This window comes from Saccopteryx bilineata, chromosome 9, assembly GCF_036850765.1.
Source record: "Saccopteryx bilineata isolate mSacBil1 chromosome 9, mSacBil1_pri_phased_curated, whole genome shotgun sequence".
Lineage (NCBI taxonomy): Eukaryota > Metazoa > Chordata > Mammalia > Chiroptera > Emballonuridae > Saccopteryx > Saccopteryx bilineata.
Window position 1 is genome coordinate 50,959,022 of NC_089498.1, and position 21,861 is coordinate 50,980,882.

Here is a 21,861-nt window from a genome sequence, read left to right on the forward strand (position 1 = left end):
TGAGCAGTAGTAATAGGTGGTTGGAATTGGGTTATTTCTGTTTTGAACAAAGAGTGGGCCTGTACAAGTATGGCAAACAAATAGTGCCCCCTACTCCCCTCCATTCCAGTTTTTGTAGCACCCTCACCCCCCCCCCCACCTGTCAGATGTTTCTTGAGAAGAAGCTCCCCCTCTAGGGGCTTTTGGTAAATAACACCCTTGCTGAGTGTCCAAAGTATCAGTTTCTAATCAGCAGCAATGGTGGTAAGGTTTTCCTGTGACAGCTCTAGGACCACAGCACTCAGCTATGCTGACATGGTCTGATACTTATTGGCAGAAAAAGGAAGGGAAGGCAGAGGATTTTGGGGGCAGATATAATATAAGCAGGCTAGATAGTCCAAGACTGAACCAAGTTAGTAGAACTGCCTTTGAATGCTGAGTTGGTGGTCTGGGTATAGCAATACTGTCAAAGAACTAAGAGAAAAATCTTCACTTTTCTCTTTGTTTGAAATGACGTTTCAGCTAATTTGCTGAATAGCTAAAAGTTACACAGGTGATAGTCTGTAGATGTGACTTACTTTTTAAAGATAGTGGAGAAGAGCAGAATGAGACTGAATGAAAATAAATCAATATGGACATGTCAAATGTTTTAAATGAGAAAAAGTCATTTTAACTTGGAATAATTAATGTGTTGTGGGGATCCTTGGGAAAGGCAGAAGTTCTATGGAAAGAGGTGGGCTAATGAGTTTAAAAACCCTAGGCCTGGATTGTTTCAACCACATCTGCAACATATTAGGTCAATTTCCAGGAAGTCCCTGAGGTTGCAGGGGACAGAGAGATCCTGACCTATGACAAATTAACTGGGTGGAATTTCCATCAAACTTTGGACAGTTTCACAGCCCCATGTAGTAAGTAATGCGGAATATGTTTTGAAAAGCAGCCTTCCACCTTGCCTCTGCCTTTGTGACTTTGGATATCACAGAAGCAGCTGCAAACCAGAGTTAAGGCCTGGGTTTACTTGGCTCTCATTGTTCTTTCTGACTGCCCACGTCCGGTCAGCCCCTGAACTTGTGCTGGCTAAAAGATGTCTCTCCAATTGTCAGGGTTTGCAAACATACTCCCAAGACACTCAGCAACCTTGAAAGAACAACTTTTGGGGGCAGTGACTCTTTAGCTTTCCATTAGAGAAAATGCTCCTTAACATTTGGTTGAATTAGAAATAATGTTTTCACACCACGATTCTATAAAAGCTTTACAGTCCCATAAAAGGCATCAAGTGAAGAAAAGTATTACGTGTGATCATTAGGGGACTGAGAGGTTTATTTCTTCTATATGAAGTTTTGTGACTTATTTTAAAAATAATAATAATAAAAAGACATCTTCAGAAGGCTCCGTATCCATCCCCCCGGGCAGTCACTGCGAAAGTGGGGTAGACCTCATACGCTGTATATGCTGCTAAGTCTTGGCCGAGAGTCACTGCTTGCTTGAGCTGGGCTGCGGACACAGGTGCAGCTGCGTTAGGAACGGCATATCCTGGAGAAGGAGGCAGAGAAAACTTCATGAAAGGAATTCCAATTTGCTTGCTTTTGGCTTGTCATCTTTTTGGAATAGATAGATACATTTTCTCATCTGTACATTTTAAAAGGTGCTCTCAGGGGACTCATCCACTAGGGGGCAGCATTCCTTAAAGTGAAGTCGTGAGAACAAGCACCTGTGGCATAATCACTTCATGCTTAGAGAATTAGAAACACTGGGGGAAAATTCCAAGAAACAGAAACTTAATAGCATGCTGATTTGATTAAAGCAGGGATTTTGAACTTTTTCAGAGGTTCTCAGAATGTATAGAGGCAGGGATGGGGGTGGGGCTCTGTGGATCTGCTTCAGCTGCAGCCCCACCCCCACCTAAATGAAATGTTAGAAGACATCGCCTTTACTCAAGAAGTTTGTGTAGGGACTGAGTAGATCAGTCGGAGAAATAGTATAGCACCATGAAAGCAAATACCTAGTTGACCATATTTAGAATTCACCTTGACAAGCAAATAATATCTTCTTACTCTACCATCAAGCTGCCTTCAGTGTATTCGTAAGTTCATCCTCATGCTGAGGGAACAAGGGGGTTTGACTGATAAAGAAACAATCCTGTGCTCTCACTTTAGTATTGTGTTTAGTTGATTAATATTCACTTTAGAAGAAGAGAGAATAGCAACTCTTATCTCAAAGCAGTATTATTACCCTGTTAATGTTTTAGACCAAAATCTGGGTATTTCTGAGATGACCCAAAAATTGTTCAAGATGACAAGAAAAAGCATAAACTATACTTAAGCAATGCCTGGGAAGCTGATTTAAAGAAAATGAAAGCCCATTTGGTTTATGTACTCGGGAAGTCTGCCCAACCCCAGACACATTGATTTTGTTTTAGGTGGCTTCTCAGGAGGTGGTGGCAGGAAACTGGCTGGACTATTATTTAAAAAATTGAGTCCACTCCTTAGCTTGTGCACTTTGGGCAATAATGCTGACTAATGCACTAGTGAAGTTTGGTTCATTTCCCGAGGAGATGAGAAATGTGTTAACAATTACTTTCATGATTTTGGAAGCTGTATTTTTAAATTAAGTAAGTAAGTAAGTGAGTAAGTAAGTAATGTGTATATGTATGTGTGTGTAGCATAGATTTTTACATTTAGGGATTTTGAATTTTCTTTTGCAGTTTGGATAACTTCTAAGGCGCAAGAGTATTTGTGTTTCAGATTCTTCCCTTGAAGTTTATTATTCTCTGCTTCATTCCACACTAAAGTTATGAGAGGTTTTCAAATTCTTAGGCATTCTCAAAGACAACTGTCATGTCCTATTTTTTTTTTTACTTCCTGTAGTAGGAGCAAATAGAAGTGAGGTTAAGATGCAACATTCTTGAAAAAAAGCAAATCCTTTTCCTTTTTTTTTTTGTGACAGAGAGAGAGTCATAGAGAGAGACAGATAGGGACAGAAAGGAAGGGAGAGAGATGAGAAACATCAACTCTTCGTTGTGGTTCCTTAGTTGTTCACTGATTGATTTCTCATATGTGCCTTGGCTGAGGGGCTACAGCAGACTGAGTGACCCCTTGCTCGAGCCAGTGACCTTGGGCTCAAGCTGATGAGCCTTGCTCAAACCAGATGAGCCCACGCTCAAGCTGGTGACCTCGGGGTCTTGAACCTGGGTCCTCCACACCCCAGTCCGATGCTCTATCCACTGCGCCACCATCTGGTCAGACAAATCCTCTTCCAATGTCAAAGCCAACTTTAAAATTCTCCTGACAGTGGCTCATTTGTTTTTATAGTACCTTCATTATGGGTCTTTGGGGTACAGCTTTCGGCAACTTTCTCTGTTGAACTTTGGAAGTTAACTTTCTCTAAGAACTGAGACATCCTGGCACATATCCCGGGTAGACACATGGAATGCAAATAGGTTGATGGCCCTAGCACAGCCCAGGGGAGACCTTGCTCTCTGCAGTGGCAGCTGTTGTCTTGGTAACCTCTCAGGTGTGTACCACACATCTTTCTACAGAACAGAGTGGGAATTGAGGTCACATTTGCATGTGAAGCATTATTTCCAGCCTCACCTGCCAGAGTAGAGGAAATATGAATGACTTTTGAGAAATAAAAGAAAATGAGAATGAGCCCCAGGTGTTGTAGATGTGAAGAATATAGAGTTCTCATATCGTAATATAACCATACATGAATTAATCAATCAATAGGAATGCCATATTTCTAGGTCTAGTCAGAATTATCTGATTTGGGCTTATGGGGGTATACAAATACAGTGACAAGTCAGAATGACTGATTTCTTTAAAAGAAACTTTTATTACTAAGAAAGGAATTCTCAAACTAAATGTTGAGAAAAAAAATAAAAAAGAAATTGGTCTGCTCCTCTCTAGGGGTTTCATTTTTTTTTCTTAATTATCAGCATTTGTTGTAGGTACATAATAAATGGGGAAAAGTCTTTTAAATGTGACCCTGAAGACTTGCTTCTTTTTCTACAGATAGACTTTATTTTAAGCAATCAGCATATGCTCCATTACAAAACTTTAACAGATAAAATGAGACCTGATTGTGCACATATTAAAAGAATCTCTCTCTTCTCTCTCTCTCTCTCTCTCTCTCAACACACACACACACACACACACACATACACACAGTTTTTTACTTAAAATAATTTAAGAAAAAATGTGATCTCTTTAAAAAAATTAAAGTAATAAAAATAAAATCAAAGATTGGTTTTGGGGAGGGAGCACAAGGACTGCTTAAAAGCTGATTTAAAGCCGAGTGGCCCTGGCCATATGACTTAGCCTTTCTAGTACTTAGTTTCTTCATTTGTACAGTGGCATTATAATAGATCCTACCTCTTGTGGGATCATGGGCATTACTGAGGTAACATTAAGCATGCTGGGCATTTAGGTGAGTGCCTGGCACACAGAGCTCAAATAAACATTAGCCATTAATAGGTAGTCCCCCAAAAACCGAACCAAACCAAAGTAAACCAGATGCAGAGAGACGGACTCATTCAAGATCACACAGCTGTTCCAGCTGCGCCGAGACCAGGCCCACTTCCGCTGTCCAGCTCCATTCTCTTGCCTCATACTTGAATAGTTCATTTATCTGACAAATTCTTTTTGGCTGCAAATAGCTTAAATCAAGTTTATTGTAGGTAGAGTTTACAAACAACTCTGAGACCATGGTACCCAGAAGGGCTTTCCAAACACTTTCTGCAAAGTACCATTTGTGACCCAATAGTTTCATACCTGGAAAAGCTGGAGCAGAAGTGGCAGTAGCCACGGCGGTTGGAGCATTGGTTCCATCCGTGGGAACGCCCAGGGTCTGCAGGGTGAACTCAGCTGCGTATGTCTTTGCTTCATCCACATATGCACTTAGCTTCGGAGGTGTAAAAGGGTGGCTGGAAGGCATAGTCAGGGTAGGCATTTTACACTTGTGCTACTGAGGTGAACATCTAAGGTGCTGTTAGCCTATGAAGATGATAGGATAATAGAATTTTGTGTGGGTATTTTTCATTCTTTTTGCTATTAAAGTTTCTAAATATATACGGTATGCATGGAGAAGTATCTGTGAATTGACCTAAAATATTGATAGTTGATGTCATTACTGGAGCATACTTATACTTAACTCATTATATGGCTTTTCTAAGGTACATGGGGGACACTACCGTTCCTAAAATAATGTAGAAATGTGGACTCAAGGTAGAAATTCAGAGGCAATATCCATTAACAGCGAGGTTGTATCTTTGGTCCAGAATTTAAATGACAGAACATGATGTTGATTTGTATACAATGGCTATTTCATATGGTTCTACTTAAATATTATACAGATAAAATAATAGGTTATAGTTTTCATTTCTGTTCATTTTTACATCTGTTTTTTCCCACTGGTTGATTATTCTGCCAGGTCTTCATTGTCTATATAAAATTTGGAGGCTTTGAGATGTCAGCCTCATAGCTGGTCCATACATTCCAACTCTACATCTCAATGTTTGCATTTAATGAGAAATGAGTGGGTCGTAAACTTGACTAGTTATCTTCTTTAGATAGTGCTAAGATATTACATTTATAAGATTCTCTCATTCTAAAATCTACATGATTAGGAACTTGGAGAGGTTACCCACATTGCAGGAGTCTGGCTGGCCAGAGCAGGAATGGTTATTTTGTATAAGAACAGTTGTCTTTGATCTTGTCCAATGGCAGAGTGCAGTTGATATATTGGCTGTCCCCAGTTATTTTTCTGACAAATTTCTTCTAATATCTACAAGAGTAAAAAAAAAAAAAAATTCCCTTTCATATGTCACATTTGCATTATTTCTCTAGTTTTCAGGTTTTTAAACTCTTCTTCAGAGTTTAAGCTAATATAAAAAGATATAAAATGCCACATGGTTTAATGAGTCATGAAATTTAAGATTAACTCAATTTGAACTCTATTTAAATGTAAGGGCTATTAATTCATAAAAAAATCTTCACACCACTTATTCTAATAGGTTTTTAGTTTAGTGCATTAGCCATAACTTTTTACCAAAGGTTTAATTTTATGATTTGTTTGATATATTTAATTCCTATTTAAACAAACTGATACTCCAGCACTGTGTGGCTGGATTTACTCATCACTATCCTCAATCCTTCTGATTATCATGGTTTAGAGAAAATAACCTAAGAATACAATATATTCTTATTCATGTTATTTATCATGGGGTTTAACTTCACATTTTCATAACAATAGAGTTTCAACATTTAGTGGGTTAATATTTATTGATGAGCATTATTAATACATGGGTATTGACCGTTGCAATGTTTCTGGCAAAACACCACTTCTGATTGTTTTTACAAAGATCTGATTTATAGCATCTGCCTGCATTTTTTCCTCCTATCTTTTCTCCAAACTAAAACATGGCTAAAGGCACTTAATTTTTTCATCCTAAAGCTGTTTTTGGTGGCCCACTAGCCCCGGTGCTCCTATTAGTCACCAAATTCAGTAAATTGTGCAAAATAGGCCATAAGTCTGAAAAAAACTCACAACTTTTGGGGACAGAACACGGTTTTCAGATGACTCTATGAAGCTTATCTCATTTGTTCTAGCACCGGTCTGGCTGCAATAACGTAACATCTTCCAGCTCATTAAATTTATAGATGGCTCCTATCTTCTTTATTAACTTCTTCTCTGAATATTCTCACTTTTGTCAGGTAGCTTATCATCTACAAAGCATTCCCTAAAGTTCCTGGGCAACAGGATATTGCTTTAACTGGCAGATATTCTGTTTATGCCCATTGGGTAGACGTGCTAAAGGAGCAGCAGCTCCGGCTCCTGGCGGCAGGGCAGTACTAGCCCCTCTGCTCTTCTCAGCTGAAGTTCACAACTCCACTATGGAGTTATTAAGACTCCATCCATGTTGGTTGGGGGTGACATTGGTTTTGGTTTCTAAGCTCTTGTGCAGAAATTCAGGGACAAATTCATTGAAGAATTTTTGTTAGTTAATAGAGATGGTTACTCACATCTTAATAAAAAGCTTGGCCAATTTTTAACCTGGGTTTGATATAAAAAGCAGAGATCATTACTCATGCTATATAGCAGCTCTTAGAACTGTTATACAGAATTAATGATCATTATTTTTTATTTTCTTAGGCGATTTCTAGTTTTCCCAGTACTTTTATTAGGTTTCTTATTTTGGGTTATAACCCAAGGGAAGTTGGATGACTAGCTTTGTGTTTTCTGAGCACACAGCTCAGAAAACTGAGGACCAAACTTATGGTACTTACTAGCTTTTATTACAATTCTCTATGTATATGTCAGTATCCTCTCACTGAATTGCCATATATTTTTCCCCAGTTTTATTGAGATATAATTGACATACATCACTGTATGAGTTTCAGGTATACAGCATAATAGTTGGACTCACATATATTGAAAAATGATTACCATAATAAGTATAGCTAGCATCCATCATCTCATATAGATATAATAAAAAGAAAAAAAGAAAAATTATTATTTTTCTTATGATAAGAACTCTTAGTATTTATTCTATTAACAACTTATATATATATATTATACAGTGGTATTGATTATACTCATCATATTTACATTGCATCCCTAGTACTTGTTTACCTTATAATTAAAATTTTGTACCTTTTGACTTCCTTCTTCCAATTACCCCACCCCTACCACTCACCTCTGATAACCACAAACCTGATATCTTTTGAGTTTAGATTTTTTAAAAAAATTCAGATTCCACATATAAATGAGATCACACAGTATTTGTCTTTCTCTAACTTATTTTACTTAGCATACTCAAGGTCCATTCATTTTGTAATAAATGGTAGGATTTCATCATGTTTTTATGTGTTAAACATTTGGATATCTTCTTTGGAAAAATGTCTATTCAGGGAAAAATGTCTTTTGCCCATTTTCTAATTGGCTTGCTTTTTCTGTGCCATATAATATAGTAAAAGTCAGGGAGGCAGAGAGACAGACTCCCGCACAGGTGACCAGGTTCCACCTGGGAACCCCCACATCTGGGGCTGATGCTCTGCCCATCTGGGGCTGCTGCTCCATTGTGGCAACCGAGATATTTTAGCGCCTGAGGCAAGGCCATGGAGCCATCCTCAGTGCCCAGGGCCAACTTGCTCATTTGAGCCATGGCTGCTGGAAGGGATGAGAGGGAGAGAGAGAGAGGGAGAGAGAAGGGGAGTGGGAGGTGTGGAGAAGCAGATGGTTGCTTTTCCTGTGTGCCCTGACCAGGAATCGAACCTGGGACTTTCACATGCTGGGTCAAAGCTCTGTCACTGGGCCAACCGTCCAGAACCAGTGCCGTATATGTAATTTAATGGGAAGGATTGTGTTATGTTCAATTTTCTACTCCCGGAACCTAGAAAAATACTTAGTGTATAAAGAATACCCAATAAGTGATTTTGAACAAACAAATGATTGCTGTTTACCACCCTGACAGGCATCTTTTTAAATTGTCCAGGTGGAATTAACAAAAACCTTAGATGTACTAACCTGTGTGGATAAGATAGCCAGTAATCCTACAAAAAAATACTCAAGATGAGCTTTTAAAAAAGAAAGTTTTCTACTTGATTGCAGTTATAAGGCTACTTCCTTAAATTTGAGGCTTATGCCTTTGGTGAGAGAAAAGGAAAGTTTCCTTTAGAATATACAAACTATAATTGAACAACTGGATATTATTCAGCCAAAGTGTCTCTGCAGAGAGGTGTGCGTACTGTACAGGGAACAGTCTAAGGGTTAACACAGAACCAGTTCTGTGTTATATTTAACCATATTTGTTCTTCAGTTTCCGTACAAAAACAGCTTTTATCATTTTTAATATTCCAATAATAAAAACCACAGCCTCATGCAGAACCTGGAAACTTAGCGCTGTAAAATAAAAGCAATTAAAATTCAACATAATCACTGTAGAAAACTTCATTTCTTAATTTGATATGACTGATGGCAACTTATAATTAATATGTGTAATAATACCACCATAGACAGCATGGTGTTTTCTCTTAAATATGATGTTTGCCAGAAAAGGTGTCCTAAATGGTCTCTTCATTCGCTGTCACAAATACTTCTCATTTGCTAACCAACTTTGCTCACAAAAGTTGGCATTGATTTTGAACTAAGGTCTTTGCTTCAAGTTACTTTGTTTAATGTATTAGTTAATAATTTTCAATAGCTCTTAGGATCTTTGCATTTCAGTGGAAGATTACTTAAAGTATGAAACTTTGTAATTAAACAAACAAATAAAAATAGAACATGTATAATGGATCAATGGCCGGCAACATTCATCATTCTCTGATGGTACATTACATTGATTGGCCACTTTATTTATGTAAAAACAAAACAAAACAGGAACCCAAGTAGGGATCAAGTCAAATCATTTGGTGAAAGATGAATAATGAACTTTGGCTCAGTTTAAAGAAACTATCTCTGGAATAACATCACCTACCTGGGGAGCAAGTTTAATTCCTTGGGGTTTTAAGGTAACAGGATTCATTGGTGTAAGTTCCATCCCAGGTAAAAGATCATAGAGTTTGTCCTCTTTCTTGTCTCCTTTGACCTGATATCCACGACCCAGGCCTGTGTATGCCAAATAGCCACGGCCGCCCAGTCCTCTCACTCCAGCAGCCCCTACAGGGACATTCATGTAAATTTCTAGGAATGTAAGAAGGCATTAAACTGAATCAAACCACCAGAAAATCACCCTGAATCTTACTGTAATAGAAAAGTTAGCCCAAGTCACATTGATTATTGCCTTGAAGATGTTGGAAAACCCTAGGATTCTAATGTAATGAAACTCAGCATAAGGTAAAGTTCACCAGAGGTGTCTTTTTTTTATTATTATAAATCTTTGTGGAAGAAAGCATTACTATCAAAGCTATTGATAAGTACATGAGCAACTTTAAAGTTGGTACAGTAAAGAACTTTGCAGTTCAGTCTTCAATCTTTTGTTGACATTTTCCTATAGAATAATAATAAATGTTGGAAAGATTTTTTTTGTATTTAAATCTCAGCATGATATGATCACATGCATTTTGTCATTGATCAGTAAATTTAAAATGAATTCTAGCTTTTCCAATAATTCCATCTCCAATGACTTGTTGGAAAACCAACATTTAGAAAATGTTTTAAATTCACCATTATCTATCTTACATCAATGTAAGGTTAAATTTTCACTGAGTTTCATTAATAGATTCCTTTTGATTTTTTGTTTTCCACATTGCTACTTTGATTTCCTATTGGTGACATAAAGATTAAAATGTTAAACTGATTACCCTTCATCCATGAGCATCATTCATTGATTTTTTTTTTTTGTTATAAAACAGGTATTTTTTCCCCTTGGAGTAGAGTTTGTTTTTTTTCTTACATTACAACTGGTTGGCAAGTTATAATTAATGTATAAATTGTTTAATGATGTGATTTTTAGATTATAAATGGAAAATGTTTTAGTGACATAATTTGTCATCAAATAGGCCAATTATCCTGAAGGAAATCTTGATGATTTCTTTTGCATTATCATTTTTGGAGAAGTGATTGTATTCTGAGTATGGAAATTTTAAGGTTGTTGAAGACTATAGCTCCTAGAGTGGTCATTTGTGGTCTCCTGAAAAATAGTAAAACACAGCAAAATTATTGTTTCCATAGTAATCTGGACATGCCTATTTGCTTTTTTTTTAATTTCAAAAATTAAATTTAACAGGGTGACATTGATCAACAAGAGTACATAGGTGTCAGGTAAACATTTGTATAGCATTTGAACAGTTAATTATGTTGTATATCCATCACCCAAAGTCAAATCATTTTCTGTCACCTTATATTTGTGCCTCTTTACACCCTTTCCTGCACCCCCTGCTTCTTCCCCTCCCCCACATCCTCCTTCCTCTAGTAACTACTACACTCTTATCTATGTCCATGAGTCTTAGTTTTGTATCTCACCTATGTGTGAAATCATTAAGTTTTTAGCTTTTCCTGACTTTTTTTTCACTCAGTCATCATTTCTTATGGCTCAGTAGTATTCTATTGTATATATGTACCACATCAGCTTTATCCAATTCTCTATCGAGGGACACTTTTGTTGTTTCCATGTCTTGGTCACTGTAAATAATGCTGTGATGAACATGGGGAGTGCATGTGTACCAATGTTTTTGAGTTTTTTGGGGGTAGATACCCAGTAAAGGAACTGTGGGGTCATATGATAATACTATTCTTAATTTTTTGAGGAACCACCATACTCTCTTCCATAATGCTTGAATTAATTTGCATTCCCACCAGCAGGGAATGAGGGTTCCTATTTCTTCACAGCCTCTCCAACATTTGTTATTACCTGCCTTGTTGATAATAAGCAATCTAACAGATGTGAGGTGATAACTCATTGTAGTTTTGATTTGCATTTCTCAAATAGTTAGTGAAGATGAGCATCTTTCATATATCTGTTGGCCATTTGTATGTCTTTTTGGGAGAAGTGTCTGTTTAGCTCCCCTCCCCATTTTTTAATTGGATTGCTTACTTGTTTGTTGCTAAGTTTTGTGAGTTCTTCATATATTTTGGATATTAACTCCTTTTCAGAGCTGTTGTTTTCAAATATCATCTCCCATTTAGTTGGCTGTCTATTTGTTTTGTTGTCAGTTTCTTTTGCTGTGCAGAAGCTTTTTAGTTTGATATAGCCCCATTCATTTAGTTTTGCCTTTACTTCCCTTGCTTTTGGGGTCAAATTAATAAATTGTTCTTTATGGCCAAGGTCCATGAGTTTAGTACCTATGTTTTCTTCTATTCAATTTATTGTTTCAGCTCCTATATTCAAGACATTGATCCATTTTGAATTAATTTTTGTGCAGGAGGACAGACTGTAGTCAAGTTTTCATTCCTTTGTATGTGGTTTTCCAGTTTTCCCAGCACCATTTATTGAAGAGGCTTTCTTTTCTCCGTTGTGTGTTTTTGGCTCCTTTGTCAAAGATGATTGGTCCATATATATGTGATTTTATTTCTTGGCTCTTGATTCTGTTCAATTGGTCCATGTGTCTATTTGTCTGCCAATACCATGCTGTTTTGATTATCATGGCTCTGTGGCATAATTTGAAGTCAGGTATTGTAATACCTATGGCTTTGTTCTTTTTTCTCAGGATTGCTTTGGCTATTCAGGGTTTTTTATGGTTCCATACAAATTGGTGATTTTTTTGTTCCATTTCTTTAAAAATGACATAGGGACTTTTTAATGGGAATTGCATTAAATTTGTACATTATTTTGGGTAATATGGTAATTTTAACTATGTCGATCCTTCCAATCTGTGAACATGGAATATTTTTCCATTTCATTGTGTCTTTTTCAGTTTCTTGTAATAATGCTCTGTAGTTTTCATTATATAGGTCCTTTACATACTTTGTTAAGTGTATTGCTAGGGTTTTTTTTGTTGTTGTTGCAACTATTAAAAGGAATTTTTTTATTCATTTTCCGAGGTCTCATTGTTGGCATATATGAAAGCAATTGCCTGTTGTATATTGATTTTGTATTTTGTGACCTTCCTGTATTGGTTTATTGTTTCTAATAGTTTTTCAGTGTAGTCTTTGAGGTTTTTTATATACAGGATCATGTCATCTGCCACTTCTTCTTTCTTGACGTGAATGCCTTTTATTTCTTTCTTTTGCCTGATTTCTCTGGCTAAAACTTCCAGCACTGTATTGAATAGCAATAGAAAGAGTGGGCAGCCTTATCTTGTTTCTAATTTTAGAGGAAAATACTTCATTTTTTTTCTATTTTGTATGATATTAGCTGATGGTTTGTTATATATGACCTTTATTATGTTGAGGTACTTTCCTTCTATACCTATTTTATTGAGTGTTTTAAATATAAAGGGATGCTGTATCTTATCAAATGCTTTCTCTGCATCTATCGATAGGATCATATGATTTTTGTTCTTTGTTTTGTTGATCTGGTCTATTACATTAATCATTTTACCTATGTTGAACCATTCTTGTGTCCCTGGAGTGAATCGCGCTTGATTGTGATGTACTATTTTTTAATGTTTTGTTGTATTTGATTTGGTTGTATTTTGTTTAAGATTTTTGCATTTGCATTCATTAGAGATAGTGGTCTATAGTTTTCTTTCTTGATATTGTCCTTGCCAGGTTTTTGTATGAGGGTTATGTTGGCTTCATAAAATGTGTTAGGGAGTATTGCTTCTTCTATTTTTTGGAAGACTTTAAGAAGGATAGGAAACAAATCTATGAATGTTTGGTAGAATTCACTAGTGTAGACATCTGGTTCTGGACTACATTTTGGGGTAATTTTTTGATAGTTGTATCTATTTCCTCCCTGCTTATAGGTATATTTAGGTTTCTATGCTTATGGGTCTATTTATATTTTCTACTTCTTTGTGACTCAGTCGAGAAAGATTGTATAGTTCTAGGAATGTATCCATTTTCTCTAGATTGTTAAATTTGGTGGCATATAATTTATTTTATTTTTTTCCCAAAGTGAGAAGCGGGGAGTCAGAGAGACAGATTCCTTCATGTGCCTGACTGAGATCCGCCTGGCATGCCCACTAGGGGGTGATGCTCTGCCCATCTAGCCCATTGCTCCATTGTGACCATGGAGCATCAGAACCATTTTAGTGCCTGAGGCGGAGGCCATGGAGCCATCCTCAGTGCCGAGGGTTTGCTCCAATGGAGCCTTAGCTGCAAGAGGGAAAGAGAGAGATAGAGAGAAAGAAGAGGGGGAAGGGGGAAGAAGCAGATGGGTGCTTCTCCTGTGTGCCCTGGCCAGGAATTGAACCTGGTACTTCCATACACTGGGCCAACACTCTACCACTGAGCCAACTAGCCATGGCAGTGGCATATAATTTTTCATCATTTTCTACTATGATCCTTTGTATATCTATGAAAGCTGTGGTAATTTACCCTCTTTCATTTTGGATTTTGTTTATATGAGTTCTTTCTTTTCTTTTCTTAGTGAGTCTAGCCAGTGGTTTGTCAATTTTATTGATATTTTAAAAGAACCAGCTCTTTGTTGTATTATTTTTTTCCATAGATTTTCTTCTCTATTTCATTTAGTTCTGCTCTAATTTTTACTATTCTTTTTTTTTCTGCTGACTTTGGGTTGCCTCTGTTTTTTTGTTTTTGTTGGTTTTTTTCTAGTTCCTTAAGATGTAATGTTGGGTTGTTTGCTTGGGATCTCTCTTTTTTTTTTTTTCCTGAAGCTGGGAATGGGGAGGCAGACAGACTCCCTCATGCGCCCGACTGGGATCCACCCAGCACGCCCACCAGGGGGCGATGCTCTGCCCATCTGGGGCGTCACTCTGTCGTGACCAGAGCCACTCTAGCACCTGGGGCAGAGGCGAAGGAGCCATCCCCAGCGCCCGGGCCATCTTTTGCTCCAATGGAGCCTCGGCTGCGGGAGGGGAAGAGAGAGACAGAGAGGAAGGAGAGGGGGAGGGGTAGAGAAGCAGATGGGCGCCTCTCCTGTGTGCCTTGGCCGGGAATCGAACCCGGGACTTCCGCACGCCAGGCCGACACTCTACCACTGAGCCAACTGGCCAGGGCCGGGATCTCTCATTTCTTGATATAAGCCTGTAATGATATAAACTTTCTGCATCCTAGAAATTTTGATATGTTGTCTTGTCATTTTTGTTTGTCTGTATATAACTTTTGATCTCTGCTTTTATTTCTTCTTTGACCCATTTTTTAGAAGTATGTTGTTTAATATCCACATTTTTGCGGGTTTCTTTACTTCCTTTCTGCAGTTAAATTCTAATTTCAAAGCCTTATGGTTAGAGAATATGCGTGGTATAAGTTTAGTCTCCAAGTATGACTGTATTTTTGTCTGCTTCTAGTTTTAGATTAGTTAGTAGATGTTTCATATATTTTCGTGCTCCCTGGTTTGGTGCATATATATTAAGAAGTGTTAAATCTTCTTGATACAATGTCCCCTTTATCATTATGAAATGACCATCTTAGTCTCTGGTTAACTCTGTGGTCTTGAAGTCAGCATTGTCAGATTTGAGTATGGCCACATGTGCTTTTCTTTGGGTATTATTTGCTTGAAGAATCATTTTCCAGTCTTTCACTTTGAGTCTACTTTTGTCCTTGCAGCGTAGATGTGTCTCTTGGAAGCAGCATATGGTTGGGTTTTGCTTTTTGATCCAATCTACTACTCTGTGCTACTTTATTGGTAAGGTCAATCCATTTACATTAAGGGTAATTATTAACATTTGAGGATTTCCTTTAGCCATTTCATGTTTTGCTTTCTGGTAGCTCTGCATCTTGTTTGGTTCTTTTCTATTTTTTTCTGTCAGTTGTTTTTGCTTGGTGGTATTCCATACTTTTTCTCTCTCTCTCTTTTTTTTAAGCTACGTGTTTCAGTAGTGGCTTTTTTTGTGGGTGATTACCATTAGGTTATTAAGAGAAAAATTGTCATTTACAAAAGTCTATTGTCTTATGCGTTCTTCTGTACTCCATCCTCCTTTATTACTGCTGATCTTTATCTTCTCCCTTTTTATGTTGTTGTTGTCACAGATTATCCTTGTTTTATTGTGACCTTGGAATTTTTTGGGTTTTTTTTTTTTTGTATTTTTCCAAAATTAGAAGTGGGAGGCAGGCAGTTAGACTCCCGCATGTGCTCGACTGGGATCCACCTGGCATGCCCACTAGGGGGCGATGCTCTGCCCATCTGCGGCATTGTTCTGCTGTAATTGGAGCCATTCTAGTGCCTGACATGGAAGCCATGGAGCCATCCTCAACACCCGGGTCAACTCTGCTCTAATGGAGCCTTGGTTGTAGGAGGGGAAGAGAGAGAGAGAGGAAGGAGAAGGAGAAAGGTGGAGAAGCTGATGGGTGCTTCTCCTGTGTGTCCTGGCTGGGAATCAAACCAGGGACTTCTACATGCCAGGCTGATGCTCTACCATTGAGATAACCAGCCAGGGCAAGGCCTTGGAGTTTTTTACTTGTAGTTTCTATTTGTTTTGTTCTTTGTATCTGGTTAAATAACCCCCTAGAGTATTTCCTACAGTGGGGGTTTTCTGGTGATAAATTACCTCGACTTCTCTATGTCTGTTTTTATTTCTCCTTTATGTTTAACAGATGGCTTTGATGGATATAGTATTCTTTGCTGGTAATTCCTCTCTTTTAGTACTTTAAAAGTTTGGGTCCACTGTCTTCTGGCTTGTAGAGTTTCTGCTGAGAAGTCCAGTGATAACCCAATGGATCTTCCTTTATATGTTATGTTCTTCTTTCCCCTTGCTGCCTTGAGAATTCTTTCTTTGCCATTGATATTGATTTTTAACAATTTCATTATGATGTGCCTTGGAGTAGGTCTGTTTGGGTTGATATAACTCAGCGTTCTGTTTATTTCTTTGATTTGAGGCTCTAACTCTTCTCATGGGCTTGGAAAGTTTTTATCAATTATTTGTTTGAATAGGCTCTCCATTCCCTTCTCCCTCTTATTTTCTGATATACTCATTATTCTTATATTGCCCTTTCTGATGGAGTCAGACAATTCTTATAGAGCTCTCTTTTTTTTTAGTTTATGCATCTCTCTCTTCTTCTCTCTGTTGCATCTCTAATTGCCTGTTTTTGATGTCACTGATTCTCTCCTCTATTTAGAGTGTTCTGTTAGCTAAACTTGCTACCTCATTTTTCAATTCATGTATTGAGTTCTTCATCTTTATTTGGTTCTCTTTTTAAAGTTTCAATCTCCCTGGTGAAGTACTTTTTTGTTCATTAATTGAATTTTTGAGATCATTAAATTACGCATTAGTGTTTTCTTGCATCTCATTGAGTATGTTAGAAATTCTATTTTTTATTCCCTGTCATTTTACTCCATGGTTTCCATGTAATTGAGATTTTTTATTCTGGATATTTTTCACTTTCTTTCTGAACTATGTCTCTGTCTTGTGTATCCATGGTATTTGATTTCTTCTTCTTTGATGGCCATTGAGAGTGGTATTGTTAAGCACTCTAACAAGAAACTTTAGTCCATTCAGTGTGTGGATCTTTCAGGCACACCTGTGGGCCAGCTGGAGTTACTTTGGTGCATTATAGGTGTTCAATTTGTTGAAATTTCAAGGGGAGAGATAAGGAATATCTCTCATGCTGCTATTACTCTGATGTCATCTCTGTTATTTGCTTCTAAATCAAACCAAAGAATATACTTAAATACAGTTTGTTGTTGAATTGCCTTAACTGGTGTCATATTTGGAAGGTAGAACTAGGATTTTGTTGGCATCAGCCTGTTTCTAACAGAACCACCCTGAAGGATCCTATTAGGCAGAGACAAACTAGTTTCTTAGAAATAAAAAAAAAATATGCTTTCCTTATTTTCAATATTGCTTGAACTGACTGTGCTTAGAAAACTGCTTGAACATTTGGAATATTTATAAGATTCATTAGGAAAGATTTAAGGTTTAGCAGTCAGAATGAGTTTTTTCTCTTCTGTTTGTGCTCTACTATATAGTTAGCCATATTCTGAAGAGATAGGTTGATTTCCTTAATAGTATGCCTTTTTAGAAAGCATAGCACATATATCTTGGGGGGAGGTAGAGAAGAGCATCTTACATATGTTGGAATATATTTATGATAATTTGTAATTTATGTATAAAGATGATGCTACTGAGTTACTATCAAATATACAAGTTCCTTGACATGTTTTTGTTATTTGAGGTAATTGATTTTCATTGGACCATACTGTTCACACTTGGAAGTTTTGTAACAAGTCACATGTGACTGCAATATGGTGATGCAATGATAAGAGAGAAGTGAGTAATTGAGGACTTGAGATTTAGCTTGTGCAAATTTTATAGGTCTATGCAAAGACCAGTTGTATGCATAGACTCATTTGTGCTATATTGTGACCAAGTTTTCTCAATAACCAGTTGTAATGTGAAAAAAGATTCTATGGAATGAAAATAATTGATGTACTATTTGATTTTTAACAAACAATTTTTAGGTCCTTTTCTCCCAGTGGACTCATCCATTTTATCTAGGGCTATTGCAATACAAATCCTTTGAAATCATGAAGTTATTCTTAAGCAAGAGTTGATTAGTATTACCTCTAACAGAAGGGGCTCGGATAATGGTCCTGTGGCCAAAATGTCCTTTGGTGCTTGGGATATGAAGGCTAGGAATTGTGTAGGCCTGGGGGGCATAGAAGACAGGAGCTCCAAGGTAGGTTGTAGTAGGATCATAAACATGGCCCAAAGAGTAGGTGTACTCCCCTTGCAGCATGGTGCCCCTTCCACCTGTGCCTCTGGTATACCTAACATAACTGTCCTTGTCCACTGGCTTGGCTAGGGTTACTTCAATGGGAGAACCATCCAGCACCTGTAATAAAGCAAGCAGTAAAAAGCAACATGAGAAGATGTGAATAAAACCAAATGTGGCTGAGCTCTTGTAATGCATTTCCTTCTGAGTTATACTATGTGCTGCTATGTGTATCGACTGTTTCAATTATATGTATTTGTCTCTTTATAAGTTAGCGTTTGTGTGTCAAATTTTCCCTTAATAGTTCTGTTGCTAAGTTGCATATAAGCTGCCAGCAGGTTTTCACAGTGATAAATTGGCCACCGTCCATTAAGATTTTGGTTATAAGTTTATTATCTGAAGATATTGAATTCTCTATCACCAAGGCAGAATTTTTTGTAATATTTTTCATGTGTTAAATTACATATTTACATAATTATAAAATTCTAAGACACTTTAGGTTACTTATGGGTGGAATATAATCTCCAGAGTACAATGAAGTTGAAAGGATCCAATAAAGAAATATTATCAATTATTAACATTTTGGACTGGGCAGCCCAGTTAGGCCTTTCTGGCTGCAAGCCAGCAAAACATCTTGCTCCTTAACTACACAATAAGAAACTTTACACTGGGAAGGAGGAGAGGCTTAAAACTGGGGCCCTACTCAAGAAAGAGGAATCTATGAGGCTATTACATTGTCCTCCATATGTGCTTCTCTGTGAAGTAGACTTTCAGTCTGTTGAACAGGTAGGAACTAACAAACAGAGATGGTTGGACAGTATTGATGTTTCTCAAGTCAAGCACTTCTTAAAACTTGTCCTCAAGAATTAGTGAAGTGGTTCTATTCTGACACAAATTTTTGACATTGCAAACAGCTCCAGATAGTAGCTGAAAACAATAGTTGAAAATAAAAGCTGTGTATAGATTTATATGTGTGACTCACTTATATGTATCATTGGAATACACAAAAGACAAATATGGCTCTCGACAAATACTTGATAGATTATTGTATTTCTTATCAAGGAGGCAAAGTGTTGTGATAAACTTTTGTGGCTTCTTTCTAATAAGAATGTGATGGGCTGCTATTTTATATAAAGAAAAGAAATGATATAAAGTGCTCCTGCAGGAATTCCCTTTCATAGTAGCTGAGTGTCACCCTTATTATCTAATGTCATGAGCAATTCAGTAGTTTCTGGACCACTGAAATCTCCTGGAAAAGATTGTGCTTCATAGTCATCCAGGCCATTTTGTTCAGCCTCTGGGGCAACTTATCCCGGGTTCTCTGTTTCTACCCTAAATTTTAGTAGCAGGATCCAGTGTCAAAGATGTTGGAACACACTGAGAGAGAGAAGCCAGCTGATATTCAACTATGCTATGTTGCTGTTGAAGTAATTAGAAGAAATGGAGTATTGAAGTAATGAGGTAAATTTGTATAAAAGATTCTTTATATCATCGGTTCTTTCCTGAAGAAGATGAGAGACCTAAATAGGTCTTTGCTTATAAGCACTTTCATATCAAGAGAGACATTTGTAATGGAATGATTACATACTGTACAGTCAGATTTCTTATTATAATTGATTTTGTTTTGCATTTCTCTGCCACCCCAACAGTGTTTTACACTCAACATTGTATTTTAGTTGTTTGGTTTAGACATTTCAAGAGCTAAAACAATATCTCAGTAATCTATATAGCTCAAGCTCAGCAAAATTTCTTGCACATCATAGACATTCAAAATTATTATAGAATAAATGAATAATTACATCCAAAGGTCAATTTATCACTTTTCTCTTCCAGTGGATTCTCTAACATTATTAGTCTAATTTCCCAAATTGAAAACCTATAATGATGCATTCTTTTTACTCACCCCTATATATAATCAGTTACTGGATTCTTTGAATTTACCCCTTATAGTCCTATGTAGAGCCCTCTTCTACATTCCATTCTCACCTGAGTTCAAGCTCTATTCCTTCCTATTTGTGTGACTGTAGTAACTTTTAACTAGTTCCAATTATATCTTCTGGTCTACTATATAAAAATTCAACTCTCAGTAGGTTCATTTTCTTTTTTTTCTTTTTTTTTTTCTTTTTCTAAATGAGAGGAAGAGCGATAGAGATAGACTCCTGAATGTGGAATGACATGCATTTACCTAGCAACCCCTATCTGGGGCCATGCTCACAACTGAGCTATTTTTAGTGCCTGAGGAGGAGACTCCACAGAGCCATCCTCAGTGCCCAGGACTGATATACTTGAACCAGAGCTATGGCTGCAGGAAGAAAAGAGAGAGGGTGAGAAGGGGGAGGGGGAAGAGGAGAAGGTAGAGAAGCAGATGGTTGCTTCTCCTATGTGTCATGTCCAGCAATTGAACCAGAAACATTTACATGCTGGCCCAATGCTCTACCCTGAGCCAACGGGCCAGGCTTGGTTCATTTTATTAAATTTTAAACATGATTATTGTTTCACTGCACAAAAACTTTGTCTCACCTTGTTTAACAAGTTAAATATAAATATCCATATGTATACTCAAAAGCTTTTGTAGTTCCCAGGCACACTTATTTTTTATTTTCCCATACCATATTATAGTAAAATATAATTATAATTTTAGTGCATATTTAATAATAATATTAAATATATATTTAGCTCCAAAGTATATGTGTTTGTTGCTTTAAAAATATCTAGCTATAAATATATATAGCTTTAAAATTGGGAAAAATTTGAATACTTTTTCATTGTAATTATTCTAATGTTTTTAATTATTCATGAATTAATCATAAATTAGCAGTTAATTACAAAATCATATAATAAATAATCATAAATTAACATTCAATTCAGCAATCATTATGTATACTTGGGGATGGTTTTCAATTAAAAAAAATCTAACCTGCTAATTATTTTCATAGTAAGAACATTTTTATGATATTTAATGTAAAAATCAACGGTGATAAAAGAATGTTTTGCTGCATAGACACATTAAATATGCATTAATTTTGCTTTGCAGTTTTCTTTCTGTGTTTTGAAGTCAGTCCTTTTCCCCAGGACTCTATCGTTTCTGTAGATCCTGGAGGAAGGAGCTCTTATGCCTGGGCCCCACTGTATCTGAAGGGCATATGCTGGGAGCGCCTCCATTTGCCTTCCAGATCTACTGCCTGCTGGGCTCTAGCCTCTATGCTCTGGGGTGGGAGGTCCTCCTCAGAGCTCCTGGGCATTCTGGATTATGAATAGGTTTGGCCCATGCAGAGTCCTGGCAGGAGATCAGTGAGAGGAATAGCAGTAAGTTCAGACTATTTCTTCTTCTGGCTCCCTCTCTGATAGATCACCTTAACCTGAATGTGTGTCTTGATCAAAGATCACTACTTCTCTCAAAGAGACCCTGCTTTATACAATCCTCTCTTCTTTAGGTTTTAGTAACCTTCTCCAGCTCCTTGTCCCTTGGACTCCTTGTATGCCATGAGCCCTAGGTTCCTGTCCTATCTCTTTTGATTCTCCTACTCCACGCCCATGCCTTTGTAACTGGTCTCTTTGCCCTCTGTGTTTTGTTAGGACAGGCAGATGCAAAACCTGACAGGTAAAACAGTCCTATGTGTATTATGCTTTTACAAAATTGGTCTGCTTTTACTGTTCTCCAATCAT

The 21,861-nt window shown here is 37.2% G+C and overlaps 1 protein-coding gene across 3 annotated transcripts in view; it reads right to left on the reverse strand.

Moving 5' to 3' along the window:
- Positions 1–1,113: 1,113 nt before the first annotated feature.
- A1CF (APOBEC1 complementation factor) overlaps positions 1,114–21,861 on the reverse strand; it is a 98,812-nt gene continuing 78,064 nt past the window's right edge. The window contains exons 8-12 of one of the 3 annotated variants that reach the window (XM_066243388.1): positions 18,045–18,315; positions 9,455–9,660; positions 5,627–5,763; positions 4,752–4,903; positions 1,114–1,512 (exon numbers count right to left, since the gene is read on the reverse strand). In XM_066243388.1, the coding sequence (XP_066099485.1) occupies positions 1,361–1,512; positions 4,752–4,903; positions 5,627–5,763; positions 9,455–9,660; positions 18,045–18,315 (918 nt within the window). In that variant the 3' untranslated portion in view covers positions 1,114–1,360. Of the gene's footprint in view, positions 1,513–4,751; positions 4,974–5,626; positions 5,764–9,454; positions 9,661–18,044; positions 18,316–21,861 lie in introns of those variants that run through there. The other 2 variants (XM_066243389.1, XM_066243390.1) reach the window with 2 other exon arrangements.